We start from the raw sequence: 17546 nt of genomic DNA on the forward strand, positions 1-17546 counted from the left end.
TAAAAGGTAGGGACAAAACTGTAGCTGGGCAGAAATACTTGATGAAAAGGAATGTTGCAGAGATCATTGAGACCTGACTTATTAAAAAAAAGACTCGAATAATTTGGAAATATCAATTCAATTACATCAACAAGCATTTACTGATCACTTACTACGTGCAATACACTGGGAATAAAAAGATAAAAAAAATCCCAATCTCTGTTGTTAAAGAGTTTACAATCTACTCAGAGATACAATAGGTACACAGAGAAGCAACCATAGGATGGTATGAACAGAAAGAGACCACTCAAGTCATTATTAGTAGGAATCAGGAAAAAGCTTCCTATAGGAGCTGGTACTTGAGCTAACCTTCTGAAAGAAGAAGCTCAGCATTCTAAGGGATGAAAGTGAGGAGGAAGGGTATTCTGGGCACAGGAGACTGTGCAAAGGAGCAAAGATGGCTAGTATAATTTAGAGTAAGAGGGTTCTCACTTAAAAAAAAATCCTAAATGTTTTGCATGATTGCACATGTTTTACCTATATCAGATTGTTTACCATCTCATAGAGGGTAGGGAGAGGGAGGAGGGAGGAATAGCATTTGGAACTCATAACTTAAAAAAACAACACGTGTTAAAAATTGTTTTTACACGTAATTGGGGAAAACCAAAATATTATCAAAAATATCCTCCATTTAATTAAAAATGTAATTATGACAATTCAGTGCTCAGGAGTTAGAACAAAAAAGTCACTGTCAAAATAACCAGATAACTTAGCCAGTTCAGTCAAGCAATCAGTTTGTAGGTGAATAGTTAAAAAGGTGCTTGAAGGAATGGAAGGTAGCAATGCAATCAGTTTAAATACTGGGGCTCCAAGTCAAATTTTGCAAAAAGGAATCTACTCTTTCAGGAAGGAGTGGATTTATTTTTTTAAATAAGATCTCAACTGCATGGGGCTATATTATGGCCTGAAATGACCAATCAACTCCAATTATTTAAATTGCTAACCTGAAAAGACATGACCTGTCTCCCTCTCCATTCCACTGTGAGTCACTAAATTCAGTAATGTTTTTAAACCCATATACCTTCTGGGGCAGTCACTGGCCTTAGTTAAAAGCAGTCTAAGCCCTCAGATCTGATTTGACAGACACTTCCTCTAACAACAGTTAAGCTAACAGGCCAGCTAAAGTTTATAGGATTTGGTTAAGACTTTAATTGTACTCACATAGTTTTGATTTATTTTTGGATGCACACCTTCCCTTTAACTTGAACAAGAAACAGGAAATCTGGGAAGCTTCTTTTATTTGAAATAGCATTCATCAAAATAGCAAGGAAATGTTATATTTGTTTCAATTGGTGCAAAGATAGTGATGTTGTGAAGAGTTTGGCTAACAGTGTGTGAAAAGAAAATCAAGAAACCAAAGCCTCATAGAAGTATTTTTTTCTTTTTTTCACAGGCTTAATAAATGAGAAATGTGAAATAATCATCCCCTATATCTGACACTGGTGAGGCCCTTAGTAGATCATTTCATGTGATAATTTATAAAAATATTTCTCTCTATCTCTCTGAATTTCAAGAAGTGAGTGTGCCTACACACACATATATACCTAACATGTTGTAATGGAAATGTAAATTTTAAAGATCTTCCCTGCCCCTAGGCTAATGTGCACCTGAAGCCTGGGGTGGGAGGCTTGTTTTTCAGTAGATACTTCTTGATTGGCCAGTGAGTCAATAAGGTTGTTACATTCTCTGAGCCAGGAGAAGGCTATATAAGCCCTGATGTGTAACTTTGTTTTGGGACTCACTTTGAGAAGTGTTCTGTGATTTGATCTGAATTCTGGGAAGCCGTTGTTGAGAGTCCCCCGGCTTTGAAAAACCCAGAATGTGGAAACCCAGATGTTGATTGGGTATGGATGTAATGGTTGGACAGTTTGGAAATCTGTCTACTTGATGTTTCTGTCTTGATAATTATGCCTGTATACTTTGAGGTTCAGGGTGCTGACCTTTTCTCCTGAACAAGGTAAATGATATATGTCTGACTGATTAAAGTAAGCTTGTTAACCCATTTTGAGTTGCTTTCCTTTAACAAAGCAGATCCAAGAACCTGTGGTAGCTGCAAACCCTGAGGACGCTTGGGGTGCTTGCTGCTACACATGTATATAACATAAATAAATGTATATACACAATCCTTTTATAGATATACATATGCATATACATGGATAAATGTACGTACATAATATGTATATACACACAATTTATATAGAGATATCTATATATATATATATCTACATATGCAGCCCTTCCCCTTCATATATGTGTATATGAATAGATAGAGGAAAGACAGAGCTAATGAGCCAGTGTGTAGATTAAGTGCCTACTATATGAAAGGCATTGAGAGGCAATGTTGCCTGGATGAAGCACTATTCTGGGAGTCAGGAAGACCCAGGTTCAAGCCACATCTGACTTAGGAAGGCTGTACAAATCAGCTGATCTCTCAGTGTTCCGTGTTCTCTATGATTAGTCCCATAGTGCCTATGATTATAAGTTGCAGAGAGTGTCTATGTGCCTTTGCAGAGGCTATTTGTCATTGTGGCTTCCCAACAATGATAAACTATATCACATGCCTTGTCCAAACAAACCCAAAAAACCATGCAAAGTGTTGTATTAAGCATAAGGGATACAAAGATAGAATGAAAAAACACTTAAGGAGCTTATATTCTATTTGCAAAGCAACATGTAAATACAACATAATTCGGGGAGTAGGGAGGCACTAACACCTAGAGGGACCAGGACAGGCTTTGTATAGAAGAGGACCTGAGATGAATCTTGAGGAAAGGTGAGAATTCTAAGAAGCACAGGTGAGGTGAGGGCACATTTTAGGCATGCTGGACAGCCTGTGTAAAGGTACCTACATGAGAAATGTGATGGCATGTGGTGGGAAGAGTACCTAGGCCAATTTGGCTGGAACAGAGAGTTCCTGAAGTAGGGAAAAGTGAAATAAGCATGGAAAGGGAGACTAGTCAGACAGTGAAGGGCTGAAAAAGCGGATCAGAACAGTTGGTATTTTATTTTAGAGGCAATAGGGAGCCACTGAGGCTTTCCAGGAAATCTGGGTTCTAGTCTCAGTTCTGCCACTAACTGTCTTGTCAAATCACTTAACATCTGTTAAATGAGGCAATTATACTATCACATCTCTAAGGCCCATGCAGCTCTAAAATTTCATGCTTCTAGCTGATCTAAGATGTTATGGGAGTCCACATTTTTGAGAAAAAATTGGAAAGATTCCAGAAGAGAAAAGTATATGTAGAACTGCATTCTTACAATAGAGAAAGATTTAATCATTTGCCCTACATAGCCATACAATAGAATGTTCAGTAAATGGGCCAGCACAGTCTGCTAAGAGGTTATGGCTTAGAGAGTGTTTGGGGTGTGCTGATGACCTAAGCTAAAGGACTAAAAGTATCTTGAGGGCATAAACTAATATAGTTAGTGATGGTGATTATTGTGTTGACAAAAATTTTGTTCTCCAAGACAGGAATTCTAAAGCTTTTAAAATACGAGAAAAATATAAGCTATGGGACTTTTTCCAAATTATTCCCTTAGAATCCCAGAACTGCAGAATTTAGGGGTAGGAAAGGATGTTAAAAGTGACTAACCCACTTAATGCAGGTACTTTCCTTGAAACATTCCTGTTGCAGATGCTTGAACACTTGTAGCACTGCTGAACTCACTCTCTTAGAAAGTATCCCCAAACAGCCTGGGACTAAATTAAAGAATACCTTGGACATTTACTAGCTGGGTGACACTGGGAAAGTCACCTAACCACTCTGTCTCTGTTTCTTCATCTGTAAAATGAGGGGACTGCATATAATGACTCTTCCAGCTTTAAAATAGACCTAGGATCTTATTTTTGAACAGTTCTAATCATTTGGAAGTTCTTTCTTAGGAAGTCTGGCTTGGTATTTAAAGTCCTTCACAATCTGAATCCCACCTACTCCCTAACCTTATTTCATATTATTCTCTTTTAACAACCAACTCTCCTTTCCATGGCCTACAATGCTGTTTCCTTATACACGCTTAAGGGGAGAGGATAGAAGGCACTTAATAAATACTAGTTGACTGACACAACATTCAATCTCTGGCCTCCATGTTTTGATTTGTTTTCATCTCCATCTCTGCAATGGGCAGCCTTCTCACCTTGATCTCTTAGAATCCCTAGCTTCCTGCAAAACATATAGATTAGGTGCCATCTTCTATATTGGGCATTTCCTCATTTACATTCTATTCTTCCCCTCCCACTCCATCAGTTCCTTCTCCCTTTGGAATTAAATTTGAATTACCTTGTATATACTTTATATTCATGTATCCATGCATATATCTTAACCCCCACCCCAACCTTCCCCCTCTATCCTAGAAGGTCAGCTGCTCAAAGGCAAGAAATTTTTTTTTCCTACCCACTGTGTCTAGTAGAGTACCTTGAATTAAATTTACGTGGAATATAGTAGGTGATTAATAAATGTTTATTGAATTGATCTGAATGCTATTAAGTCAACATTGAACTTCCTGTAATTTCTGTACTTTGGTTCTAGTTAATGCCCTCTGGAGCTATACCAAATAGCTCCAATCACTCTTTCACATGACAGCCTTTCAAGTATTAGGAGGCGGACTATATTTTCCTTAATCTATTTTCCAGGCTAAACATTGCCAGTTTTATATTAATAGTATTATTGGCAGCTATAGCCAGGAGCAAATACCCAGGCTAACCCTAACAAGGTTTGTATGGATCTAAAACAAAGAAGCAGGAACATAAACAGCTTACTTGAGAATGTATTAGTTTAGAAAGATGAATGATAGCTTGAGCTCTGAGACTTAACAGTTGAACCGACAGTTCGACAGTACTTACCTGAATATGAGGGTATTCTGATTTGGGAGCTAGCTGTTCCATCACCCCCTTCACTGAATGCTCGAACTTCAATGATATAAACCCCGACATCAGGGAGAAGGACCACTGCTTGAGTTTTCTGTGTTTCAATGACCTGACTGTTGCTGTGGCCTTCTTGCCTATAAAACACCTGTAAATAGAAATATAGATTTCAATGCCCAGAGCAGCAAGGCAGTTCATTGGATAGAATGTGGGATTTGGAATGAGGAAGATCTGAGTTCAAATCCTAACCTGAAACCTCATTGATGTATGATCCTGTACAGGTCACTTAACCTCTTTCAACCTCAGTTTCTTCATCTGTAAAATGAGGGGACTGTACTTGATGTTTCTAAAATCTTTTCCAGCTCTAAATCTAAGCACCTAAGTATATTGCTATGTACTGGGGATCCAAAGACAAAAATAAAACAAAAGAGACAAAAGACGGTCCCTTCTCTCAACAAGGTGACAGGCTAATGGAGAGAAAGCATGCAAACAACTATGAACAAACGAGCTAGATACAGACTAAATTTGGGATAACCAAGAAGAGAAGATTTGAGCATTAAGGGGACTCAGGAAAGGCTTCTTGCTGAAGGTGTGATTTAACAGGTACTTGAAGGAAGTCAGAGCCACGACATAGAGAGGAGGAGGAAGAGAATTCCAGGCACCGAAGACAGTCAAGGAAAATACATGGACACATGGACTGTCTTATTCTAGGAACAGCAAGGAGCACAGTGTCACTGTGTCATGGAGTAAGTCGTGTGGGTAGGGGGGAGGGAAGGAAGGCATAAGAAGACTGAAAATGTAGGAAGAGGCTAGGTTATGAAGGGTTTGGGATGCTAGGAACTTAAATCATGGCAGGGGGAGGAGGGGAGAGCCAGAGGAGATGAAATGTGCACAGATACATAAATATGAAATGTATACCAAGTAATTTAGGTGGAAAGGAATGCATGCTAAGAACTAGAGGGATCCAGAAGGACCTGGTGGAGTCAGTCGCACTTGAGTTAAGTGTTGAAGAGACCTAGGGGCTCCAAGAGGTTGAGGTACAGAAGAGGTCATTCCAGGCCCCGAGGACAGTTTGTGCAAAGGATGTGTGACAGTTTGTGTGACAGTGTGGGAGTGGGTGAGTCTTTCTGAGAAGTATAGATAACATGTTAGAACTACTAGCATAATTTATAAGGCGAAATTTTATTTTAGTTTGCCAATTTTTAAAGGCGTGCTAATTCTTGAACAAAATGAGGCCATTTTTCTTCAGAATGTCTCTCTTCTTTCCTTTTTTCCCTTCTCCTCTCTCTAATCTCCTTCCCCACTCCATACCTCCCACTGTGGTTATGAAGAAATCCTGAAGAAATCACATTTCTCATTTTTTCTTCCTGGAGCTCAAATTAGAGCTAGGTCAGTGGAAGACCTTATAGTCTTCCCAATGGGAGCCAACAACATCCTTTATCCCCTTCTTACTGTCTGTCGCTGCCTTCCTCCCTCCCCCCATCCCCTAACACTTGGAAAAGTTTTAGCAGGCTCAACCAGGCCCTCCAAATAGCTTTCTTTCAGAAGTAATTTGCAGTTGATTATAGACGACAAATACTGAGAGTAGATAATTAGTCTCTTCCCTTTCTCCAGACTATTCTTTTCTCACAAAAGCGATGTGACTTAAGTTTTTATGTGAGCAATAGTAAGAGGTTACCTCAAAAGCCTGAAGGGGAAAAAGTCTTCTTACCGTGGATGTGTTCCTCCACAACAAACAGTAATTTTTATTATGGAAAGCTTTGCTTCCTATCCTATCCCACCCTGGAGAAAAAATGACTTTTCTTCTTTTTTAGAGAAACTGTAATGCATTAGACCTGCCCTGTCGCTAGGGAGAACAAGGAGCTCAGTGGAGGTGAGTTTACCAGGTGAAGGGACTTTGAGAAGGCAATGGGGCCAGAGGGTGGGTGGGGGTGCAGCCACATACAACCTGCATGAAAAGCAACTGTGGGAGGAAAATAGAGAGACATTTTTGTCAAGCTCACTTTTCTACTATTTACCGAGCACTTGGTTGTTGCTGCCTGAGCCCTGGATCTTAAATCTCCCTAATCCTTTCTCAAATTTTGCTGTAATTTCTGGTTCTAATCTTAGTTTGACTTCAGACATTCCCTCCCACCTGTGGCCCTCTCAGCTGGCCATGAGAACTAGAAGGGACTCTGGGACCTAAGAGTGCAACCATTTCATTTGATAGATAAGGAAACTGAGGCCCCGGAAGGTCATACAAGTAGCATCAGAGGCAGAATCTGAACCAGTCCTCTGACCCAAAGCCAGTGCTTTCCCCCCTTTACCAGTCTGCCTCGCTCCTTGTCTCCCTGGTTCTTTAAAACAAAGTCACCCCCCAAAAACATTATAAACTTAACATTAAGCATCAAAACAATATGCTTTATAACTATTCACATTTAAATAAGGTAGTTTCAAAGGTGGTGCCGTAGACATAGTGCTAGGGCTAGAGGCAGGAAGACTTATCTTTCTGAGTGCAAATCTGACCTCAGACACTTATTAGCTGTGTTACCCTGGGCAAGTCACTTAACCCTGTTTGCCCCAGTTTTCTTCTTTGTAAAGTGAACTGGAGAAGGAAATGATAAACCACTTTAGTATCTTTGCCAAGAAGAGCCTAAATGAGGTAATGAAGATCTGATGCCATTGAACAAATTAGCTTCAATGCATACGATGGCATAACTTTTCTCTAAGCCTGTATTAGGATTCTTTCTCCGTAAATTTATTCCGATTCATTTCCCCTTTAAGTGGTCTTGGTGGGAATTATGTGTGTGTTTTTTTTAACTTCTCATTACTTCATAAAGATCTTTCTGGGTTTCTTTATATTCTGCATACTTATTGGTCTTACTTCAATTATGGTATTCTATTACATGAACATTCCACAATTTATTTAACCAATCTTCCATTTTTAATATTTATTTAGGTTGCTTTTAGCCTTTTTTTTTTTTTTTTTCCAAATAACGATGTTCTGAAAATCTTCAAGTCAGCCTTTTCCCTAATACTGGCTCTAAATAGCCAGGAACTGATTTTTTATTTGCAATCTTTTTCTTTGAGCCCTCATGTAAGAAGGATTATTTCATCAGCTCCTTGGAGCTTGTTCAGGATTTGCTCTTGATGTGACTCAGCCTCTGCCCTGAACAGAGGTGGGGTTGGGGAAAGTGTCCAAAGCCTTATACAAGTAACAATGCCTTGTGCATAGCAGATACCCGATAGTCATTGAAGTGATTTCATTGTTTCCCCAATGCCAACAAGAGGTGAAGACCCTTAAATCCAAGCCACTCTTCAGATATGCTGAAGGCAGAAAGTACAGAACGTCTCAAAACAAAACATAGTTGTATTAACATGGCATTTTGGTTTCATAAATTATTAGTGGTAAATTGACTTTGGAGGGAAGAGGAAAGAGATTAAGCATTTATTAAGCACTATATGCCAGGTACTTTGCAAATATCCTTGTTAATCCTCACAATGACCCATTTTACAGTTGAAGAAACTGAAGCAGATAGTTAAGGGACTTGTTCAGGGCCATACAGTTAGTAGGTGTTGGAGGCTATGTTTCAAATTAGGTCTTCTGGAATCTCTGTTGAGCCACTTAGTTTTAAGGGAAGGTAGTATGGAGCAACAAACTAGTTTATAATAATGAAGAAAATTAATCAAATGCAAAAAATATATACACAACATAGATACAAAGCAATTTATGAAGGGGTAATCATAGATAGTTAGGGAATTGGAATAGGCTTTTTTTTGGGTTTGACATTTGATCTGAGCTTAGAATAAAGCTAGAGATTCTGTAAGGAGAGAGTGAATTCCAGGCATGTGGGACAGTTTGTACAAAGGAACAGAGGAGAAGAATATGGCAACTATGGATACTCTAACAGTACAGATCACAACCTGTATACCCCTCATCTTGTGTTATTCTTATCTGTGTCCTCCCCTAATCCCGCAAATAGAGTTCATGCAACATGTCTTACCATTACGTGGGTACCAATAAACTATCTATAATCATTTTCCATCTGCTATCCCTCATTCTTACTACATGACCAACTCCTTTACAGACATATCCCTCTTCAGTGTATTTTTTGTCTATAGTTTTTTCCATGTAATTTATTGTTGGTAAAATACTGCTGCTCATTTTTGTCTAGCATGTATTACTGATTGCCTTGTGGATGACTCACAATTTTGATTCCTCAGCAATTGTGGTATTCCATGATTCATGGACATATAGTTTAATCTGTGATTTCCTTGATGTGGGCTTTTCCCTCCAACAAGGCAATTCACAGTCCATCCATGTGTGTCCATCTTATGTGACTCTGGTCTACCACTTTGCACATCCATGTACTTCTATCTTGTGTGACTCTGATCCCTCCACATGTTGGGGGAGCTTTCCCCACCTTCTCTCAATACTATGAGGAAACCAGTGGAGCAGACATGCTTTCTGTTGGTCGTTCCTAGGTTTCTCCATGTGACTGGCCCAATTTCTTTTTTGTTCATACATTTCTTGTATGACATCCTTTCCTTTACTTCCTTTTTGTGATGTCTTTGTGTAATGTATTGCTGCATCGCGCCTCTCCACTGCCCTCCAGGTAATGTTCATTTTTAATTCTTAATTATTTTTAATACTTCAGAGATTGTAGCGTTTTAACTTGCAGCCTTTGAAATGACATTGGAATGATACTGGCACTAAACAGTTGAGCCTTTTGTCAGGGAGCATAGTGGCAACCACACTAGCACAACCAGGATGGCTGCTAGCACAGTTCTTAGATCTGCTTTGCTAGGAGAAATACCTGAGCGGTCAACAATCTTTTAAAAATTACATTCACTAGTTCAGGGGAAAAGTCAGCACCCTGAGCTTCAGAGAAAATATGAACAGAAAATACAAGCAGAGAACTAAAGACCAACAGGTAGGGCTCCGACTGCCTGAATCAAAGCAATATTGCTATACACTTTACATACATACCTGGATCGAGAGAGCCTTTACATCTGAGCAGTCAGGGAGCTCTGAACATATGGCCACTCAGAATCTTGACCAGGGAATCACAAGATCCTTATCATAAATGAGGTCCCCCCAAAGCAAAATGCCAACTAGAGTATATATACACTTTTCAGAGCCAGAAGGCATCATAACCCTCCATGGCTCAGTGCCTAATTAGAAATTAGCAAAAGGTGTGAAAACCTTCCTACAAGCAAGCCTTCCCTAAGCAAGCTTCCTTTAATGGGCTCCACATGAGGCCTATTAATGGGAAGGAAAGATCTTAAATCCCATTAAGATTACAGAGAGGTATTTGGGTTCATTGAAGAAACTTCAAAGTTCAGCAAAGGCAAACTAGCTAGCTAGATAGATCTCCTGTTAAAGCTGGGCCTAGCTCGTGTAGTGGCAACCACACTAGCACACAGGGTGGGCTGCTAACAGGTTCTTTGATCTGCTTTTCTAATGGAAAGACAGCTTCACAGCGGTTACCAATCCACTCTTAATTAAACATATATGTCATTCATTAGTTCAGGGGAAGGGTCAGCACCCTGAACGTGGAGAAAGTACAATCAGAGAAACAGAGAAATTAGCACAGACATCCAATAGATAGTTCCAACTGTCTAAACAAAGTATTAGATACATAATCACCAGATCAGGAGCACCAACATCTGGGTTCTCAAAGCCTGGGGGGGCGGGGGGGGGGGGCTTCTCAACGGCTACCCACAAAGAAATATTCTTCCCATAAGTGAGCTCCAAAGTAAAATACCAATCTCCAGTATATATAGTTTTCAGCTAATAGGCTCAGAGCCAGAAGGCTTCACAATCCAGTGATTCAGTGCCTAATTAGCCCAGTGCCAAAAGGTGTGAAAGGCTTCCTGCAAGCAAGCCTCCCCATAAACAAGCTTCCCCTAAGCAAGCTTCTCTTTAGGCAAGTTCCTCCCCTAAGAAAATATAAATCTCCCTGAATCACCTGATGGGCTTTATGTGACTCAGGATGTGTTACAGCTGTGAACTGAGCTGAAGTTCAAAGCAGCAAGACATCTATGATTGAAATACTGTGTACCTTTAGACCTGGGCACATGGCCCATGTTCCAAGGGAAAAAGGAAAACATGTGGTCACATAGGCCTATTAATGGACAGGGAAAGTCTTATATTCCATTAACCCTACAACTCATTGTCCATTTTCTATGTATGTACATATATGTATGTATGTATGTATGCTTTATATTTTAAATTGGGGTTGCTCATGGCTGTCATATCTCTTAAATATTTGCCAAGGCAATTTTAGGCTCTTTTGATCTTGTATTTATGGCAACTGATGTTCACTGGTTAGCCATTCATATAATTATTATTATAATTGATGTTGATGTTCTTTTTTCCATCTAGATAGCATTTTTTGTAGGATCAGCAACTTAAAGTTTTCCAATCATATGCCATAAATGATTTTCATTTTTATTCACTCTTCTATCTTTATATTATTTTCATCTTTGCTCTGACAAAATGGTGGTCTGCTTAGAAACAGCTGATTCAGGAATGACTGACATAAACAAGAAGTAATTTTCTATCTGTTATCATTTTCTTTCTTTTTTTTTGTGATACTGTTTGGTCTCTACATGTCTAGAACCTGATTATTTTCTTGAAGAAAGTATTCGTAATGTGTGGGCTTGAGTCTTCTGTGTAACCTATAAGCCTTTAGTCACAAGTCTTACTCTTGAACTTGATTTTGAAAAATATGTAGTCCCCAAGAGTCTACTAACTTAGAGACACAGGAGGATGACCACTCCAGAGTTCAAATTATTTTGTGGGAACACACTCTTAAAACTATAGCCCATGAGCTCTCATAGATGTGTTTACCTTTCTACAGGCAGCCAGAGACCTCAGTTAGCTTAGAGCAAAGGCATTTACTGGAGTAGTATGATAAGATTTACATTCTATCACTATTCCATAAACTTAGGGCATACTCTTCATCCCTGAGGGCATACACACTGAGAAAGAAGAGTAAGCATTTATAGAGGTCATGCATGAGGACCCTACATAGGGGGAAGACATGCAGACAACTTATATCTTCAGTGCTGCAGGGTCTCTGATGTCTTCCCATGATGTTCTTATATTGTTCGTTGCAAAATATAGCCTCTCTCTTGGGTGTATCACTCTGGTGAGTTCCCTGAGCTGGCTCCTGGGCAATTGGATTGTGAGCTCCTTGAGCGTGGGAACTATCTTTTGCTTCTATCTGTAGCTCTAGTGCTTAGCATAGTGCCGGGCATACAGTAGGTGTTTAATAAATACTTATTAACTGACTTCTTGCTAAGTCATGTATAATTTAAGGGTTGAGTTGGTATATGGCTCCATAGTTTGTCCATAGTTCTCACTAGCTCCAACTTTAAACTCGGTTGAAATTTTGGCCCAGGGCAATGTTATACTCATTTGGAAAGAGTTTGAACTCAACCCTGGAACGAGTAGGACTAGCCTAGAATGAGAACTAGCTCCCCCAATTCTGCTCTGTTGGAGTCTTGACTTTAAGCCTCATTATGTCTTGATGAGCAGGGTCTAGTCACATTCCTTAGCCATTAGCTGTGTGAGCTGGAGCAAATTTTTTTGACCTGTGTTTCTGTTTTCTCATCTGTAAAATGAGGAAGTTGGATTCTATGGCTTCTAAGGTCCTTTCCTGCCTTATATATATGATCTTATGGTTGATAAGGGTTAATTGGGTTTCATGCCAAACTTTCAGTAAATTTGTTTTTCCCTTCATTGATTCTCAATTTTTTTAGGAGGCAATACTGTTCATAATTTTTCTCTATCCTTCATAAGATTTTGCAAATGAGTTTATATTAGAAACAGTGTATAATGTGCTTTTAAATACAGGCTTGATCCTACTGCTGGAACAAATTCTTCATTTCACGAAGCTATGTTAACTGTTTCAGCCCACAGAATGTGTCTTTAGTGCAATCTGACAATTGTTTACTTCGTTGCCTACAACAAGTCTGTATACATTTGTAAAAAAGGATTTTTATGGTATATCATACATAGGAAGGATTCATTACTGGGCAAGGATACTTTAAGACATCTTTCAGGTCTAGAAATCTGTAAGGGAATTAACATGGTATAGTCAGACCTTGAAGCCACATGTGGCCCTCTAGGTCCTCAAGTGTAGCCTTTTGACCAAATCCAAACTTCACAGAACAAAGAAGTTTGGATTCTGTCAAATTGCCGCACTTGAGAACCTAAGGAATCACATGTGAAGAGGTCACATGTTCCCCACCTCTGGATAGTGGAAAGGACCTCAGGGTTTGAGTCTCAGAATGTGTTCAGATAAGTCAGTTGAACTCTCTGAGCTTCAATTTCTTACCTATTAAATGAGAATAATAATTCATTGTATTATCCACCTCACAGGGTTCTGATGGTTAAATTATATTATAATGCTTATACTACTTATCTCACAAGGCTGTTAGGAGGATTAAGTGAGATAATATTTGTAAAACACTTTGAAAACCTTAAAGAACTATATAAATACAAGTTTTTGCATACAAGTGATTTATAAGAGTAAAGTGCTACATAAATGAAAGGAAGTGCACAGGGTAGTGGAAAAATCCATCTTTTACACAGATGCCAAAATGATTTTCCTAAAGTGCAGATTTGACCATGCCATTCTTTTATTATGGGTTGAGTGGGTATATGGCTCCATTGTTTGTCCATAGTCCTCAGTAGCTCCAACTTGGTTGAAATTTTAAATAATATTTATAAATATTTAAATTATATATACTTACATTAAGTCCAATGGTTCCCTATTGACTCCAGGATCAAATATAAGTAGTTTACAGTAGCTTTTGAAACCCTTCCCAACCCAGTCCCAATTTACTATTCCAACCTTATTATATATATATATATATATATATATATATATATATATATATATATATCACTTCACTTTGGATAAGCTATGATACAGTCAAACTGGCCTTCTTACTATTCCTCATACACTATACTTCATAGACTATCTCTGTGTCTTTGCAATGATTGATCCCCCGTGCCTGTGATGTTCTACCACCTCATCTATGCCTATTCAAATCCCCTTGTTTTCTTTAAAATTCTTTTCAGACAACAACTTGTCATTCAGTTGTTCATTCTTGTCAACTCTATATGACCCATGGGTTTTTCTTGGCAAAGATACTGGAGTGGCTCGCCATTTTCTTCTGCAGCATGTTTCCATTTTACATAAGAGGAACTGAGGCAAGTAGGGGTAAAATAACTTGCTTAGGGTTACAGAGATAGTACTCATCTGAGGTCATATTTGAACTCAGACTGACTCAAGGGCTGGTGCTCTATCCACCATATCATCTGATTGCCCTGAAACAACTACGTGAAGCTTTTCTGGATCCCTCAAGATTCTCGTGCCCTCTCCAACAACATTTACCTTGTTTTTATTTTATATATACTTAAATTTAGATATTGTATATGTTATATAATATGTGAGTATATATTATATAATATAGGATTAGTATATTATATAATATATGCTTATGTATGATATAATAATTATATAAATAAATTATAAATAGTTACATATTATATATATTCTGCACATATTTATGTACAAGTTGTTTCCTCCAATAGGAGCTCCTTGAAAGCAGGCACTGTTGGAGTTTAGTCTCTGTATGCCCCACATCTAACAGAATACCTGGCATTCTGTGCCCCAACAATGTGGATCTGCTTACAGTTTCTGAAACACAACATTTCACTTCCCATCTTAACAACCTTTGCATTGGCTGTCCCCCCGTGCCTGGAATGCTCTATCCCTTCACTTGTACCTCTTAGTTTCTCTTACTTCAAGACTCAGCCCAAATTCCATGCTCCACAGGAAACTTTTCTGGATCCCTTCAGCTACCAATGTCTTTTCCTCTCACACAGCCTTCCATTTACACTGTATACATCTTTTATGTTTCTAGATTTGTATATGTTGTCAATCCCATGAAAATATAAATTCCTTGAGGATAGGAACTTTTTTGCCTTTTTTGTATCTCCAGCAATGAGCACAGAGCCTGATACAAATGCTTAAAAAAATGCTTAATTGAATTAGTAGGCATTTAATTGTAGCATTTAATAATGAGCATTTAAAGTAGCTCATCGATTAAAAACAAGCAAACAAAATACTGGCCTTGGTTCAAAACCTGCCTTTGATATTTACTGGTTATACTCCCATGGGAAACCTTTCAGCCTCAGTTTCTTTATCTGTAAATGGAGAATAATAATACTTATAACAGCTATCTTTCTGGATGGTTGTGAAGCTCATATGAGATAATTAAAGTATGCAGAATGTTCTGAGAGGCCTAAAGTGCTATGGAAGTCTTATTCATTATTACTGATTATTTTTTCATCCCAAAATGGACTTCAGCCGTATCATGACTTAAATAGGCTTTGTGTACAAGCTTGTCATCTAACTAACATTTATATAATTATTTCATTGGGGAAATTCATTCTGAGTCGCAACCAACTTACAAAGAAACATTTGGAACACATTCTGTTTATAAGCTGAGGACCATTTGTACTTGTTTTGCCCCTTATTGTCCTGAGAATATCCCTTTGTTCTTCCTTTTTGTTTCTTGGATTTGAGTTTGCATGGCTCTAGGGAGAGAAAAGTCTCTCCAAGACAATATTGAGCACACAAGGATTTTGTCCATTTAGATTCTTATTGGGAAGCAATAGAGCTGAACATTCGGCTTCAATGAGACTTCTAAACTATAGTACACCTCTCCCCCACCTTCAAAGCAAACAGGAAGCATTAGCAGTTCTTTTTGCTGAAAGGGAGGAGCTGGTTAAACTATGATCAGTGTCACAAGGTTGAGATTTCTGATCTTCTGAAGTGCATCTGGATAAGGAATTAGAATTCTGATGATCTACAATAAGAGGATGAGAAAGCACATTTACAAGAATGAGAAAGTATGCAAATCTAAGCAGTGTTGGCATGGAAGTGACTGTTTCAGAGGACAGCGTAATTATGGTTCAATAAATTACAATTCTTGTGACAGAAAAATGCAGCCACCAATGCATAACTAATGCTACTCCATGAAAACTGCTGTGAAATCTCAGACTGAAGACAACTGTGGCTTGAACTGAAATTTTGGAAGACAAAACAAGGGCAGGAAAAACACACACACACAAACACACACACAGGCACTCATAAAACCCCACAACTCATGAATAAATGATATCATAAAGAGTAGGTGATTATATAAAACCTTCACAAATTTATTCAAGAAGAAGAGTTAAGAATTAAAGAGTTGGTAAGCTAATGAATGATGAACTTTGGAATCAATAGACACTCAAAAGTGCCTTTGAACACAGAACTAATTTCTAATTTCTGTTCTAAAGAGGACGAGGAAGAGAATTTTGGAAAGAATCACATATATAGGGCTGGAGGGGAATTTAGAGGGCATTTAGTTTAAAACCTTCATTTTATCTCTGTCTGCCCGCAGGTTTGTCCGTCTACCTATTTTTGAGACTGGGTCTCCCTATCTGGCAAAAGCTGGAAATGCATTGACTACTCACAGACTGACCCCACTATTGATCTGCCCTGAAGCTTTGACTTGCTGTGTTTCCAACCTGGACCAGTTCTAAGCTCCTTAGGTAGCTTGGTGGTTCCACACTCTTGGAGGCTCACCTATTGGTGCTGAACTTAGTGTGGATATCTGATTGATTTTAGTCCTTCTGCAGCTCGAAACTCCCAGGCTCATGTGATTCCTTAGCCTCTTCTTCCCCCACAGTAGGTGTTATAAGTGTTAGCCCCCACCTACCTCACCCCCTTATTTAATAATGGAGGAATCTGAGGCCTGAAGACATGAAGCAACCTGCCATAATTGTGCAGGTGGTAAGAGGGCAGAACTGTATTTGAATGGGATCCTATGACTGTACATAAGGTGCTTTTTGCTCTGAAGAACAAATCAAGACCTGTTGAAAATAGCTATTGACATAAGGCAGGCAAGGGAAGGCTTTGAAAATCTGAACACAGACAAATTGACAGGTTTACATGACAGTTATCTTCAGGCATGAGGGGCATTTTTCTGATGGATTGTCTGGCTTGTTTTCAATTACAATAAAAATGGAGGAAAAAAAATAAATGTAGCATTGCTCTTCTTGAAAGTGTAATCTGAAAATGATACAATATCATCACTTCAACACATTCAAGTCAACAAACATTTAGCTATCACCTACCATGGGCAAGGCACTAGTCTAGGCACTGGGGGTAGTTAAAAAGATGAAACATAATACAATGTTTTACCTCAGCAGCATTCTAGAGGAGCACTGAATATACATAAAAATACAACACAAGGTTCATTGTAATAGGGGCAAGGATCATAAATCATAGAGAGGTTGAGTAATACAGTGGAAAGAACAATGAACTTGGGTATACTGAATACTGAGTCATGGGACCTGAATTCAAATCCAAGCTCTTTCATTTGTATTTCTGTGTCCTTGGTTATTTAACACCTGCTGGTCCCAATTTCCTCATCTGTAAAACTAGGGGCTTGGACAACACAACCTCTAAGTTTCTTTGCAGGTGTAGATACATGATCCTATAATCCCAGAGTCAAAGGTAGAAGGAGAGAAATAGAGGCCAAGTCCTCAAGGAGGGAGATATTACTTTCAACTAGTTATATTAGGGAGGGTTTC

General features: G+C 38.7%; 1 protein-coding gene across 1 annotated transcript in view; it reads right to left on the bottom strand.

Annotated features, from left to right (window-relative positions):
* Positions 1–17546, bottom strand: part of CNTN5 (contactin 5) — a 1715246-nt gene that overhangs the window by 2235 nt on the left and 1695465 nt on the right. The window contains exon 24 of the mRNA XM_069080670.1: positions 4880–5048. Coding sequence (XP_068936771.1) covers positions 4880–5048 — 169 coding nt within the window. The remainder of the gene's footprint in view (positions 1–4879; positions 5049–17546) is intronic.

Source organism: Petaurus breviceps, unplaced genomic scaffold, assembly GCF_028583685.1.
Source record: "Petaurus breviceps papuanus isolate PSGF00001 unplaced genomic scaffold, PetGlider_PUasm1.0 91133, whole genome shotgun sequence".
NCBI lineage: Eukaryota > Metazoa > Chordata > Mammalia > Diprotodontia > Petauridae > Petaurus > Petaurus breviceps.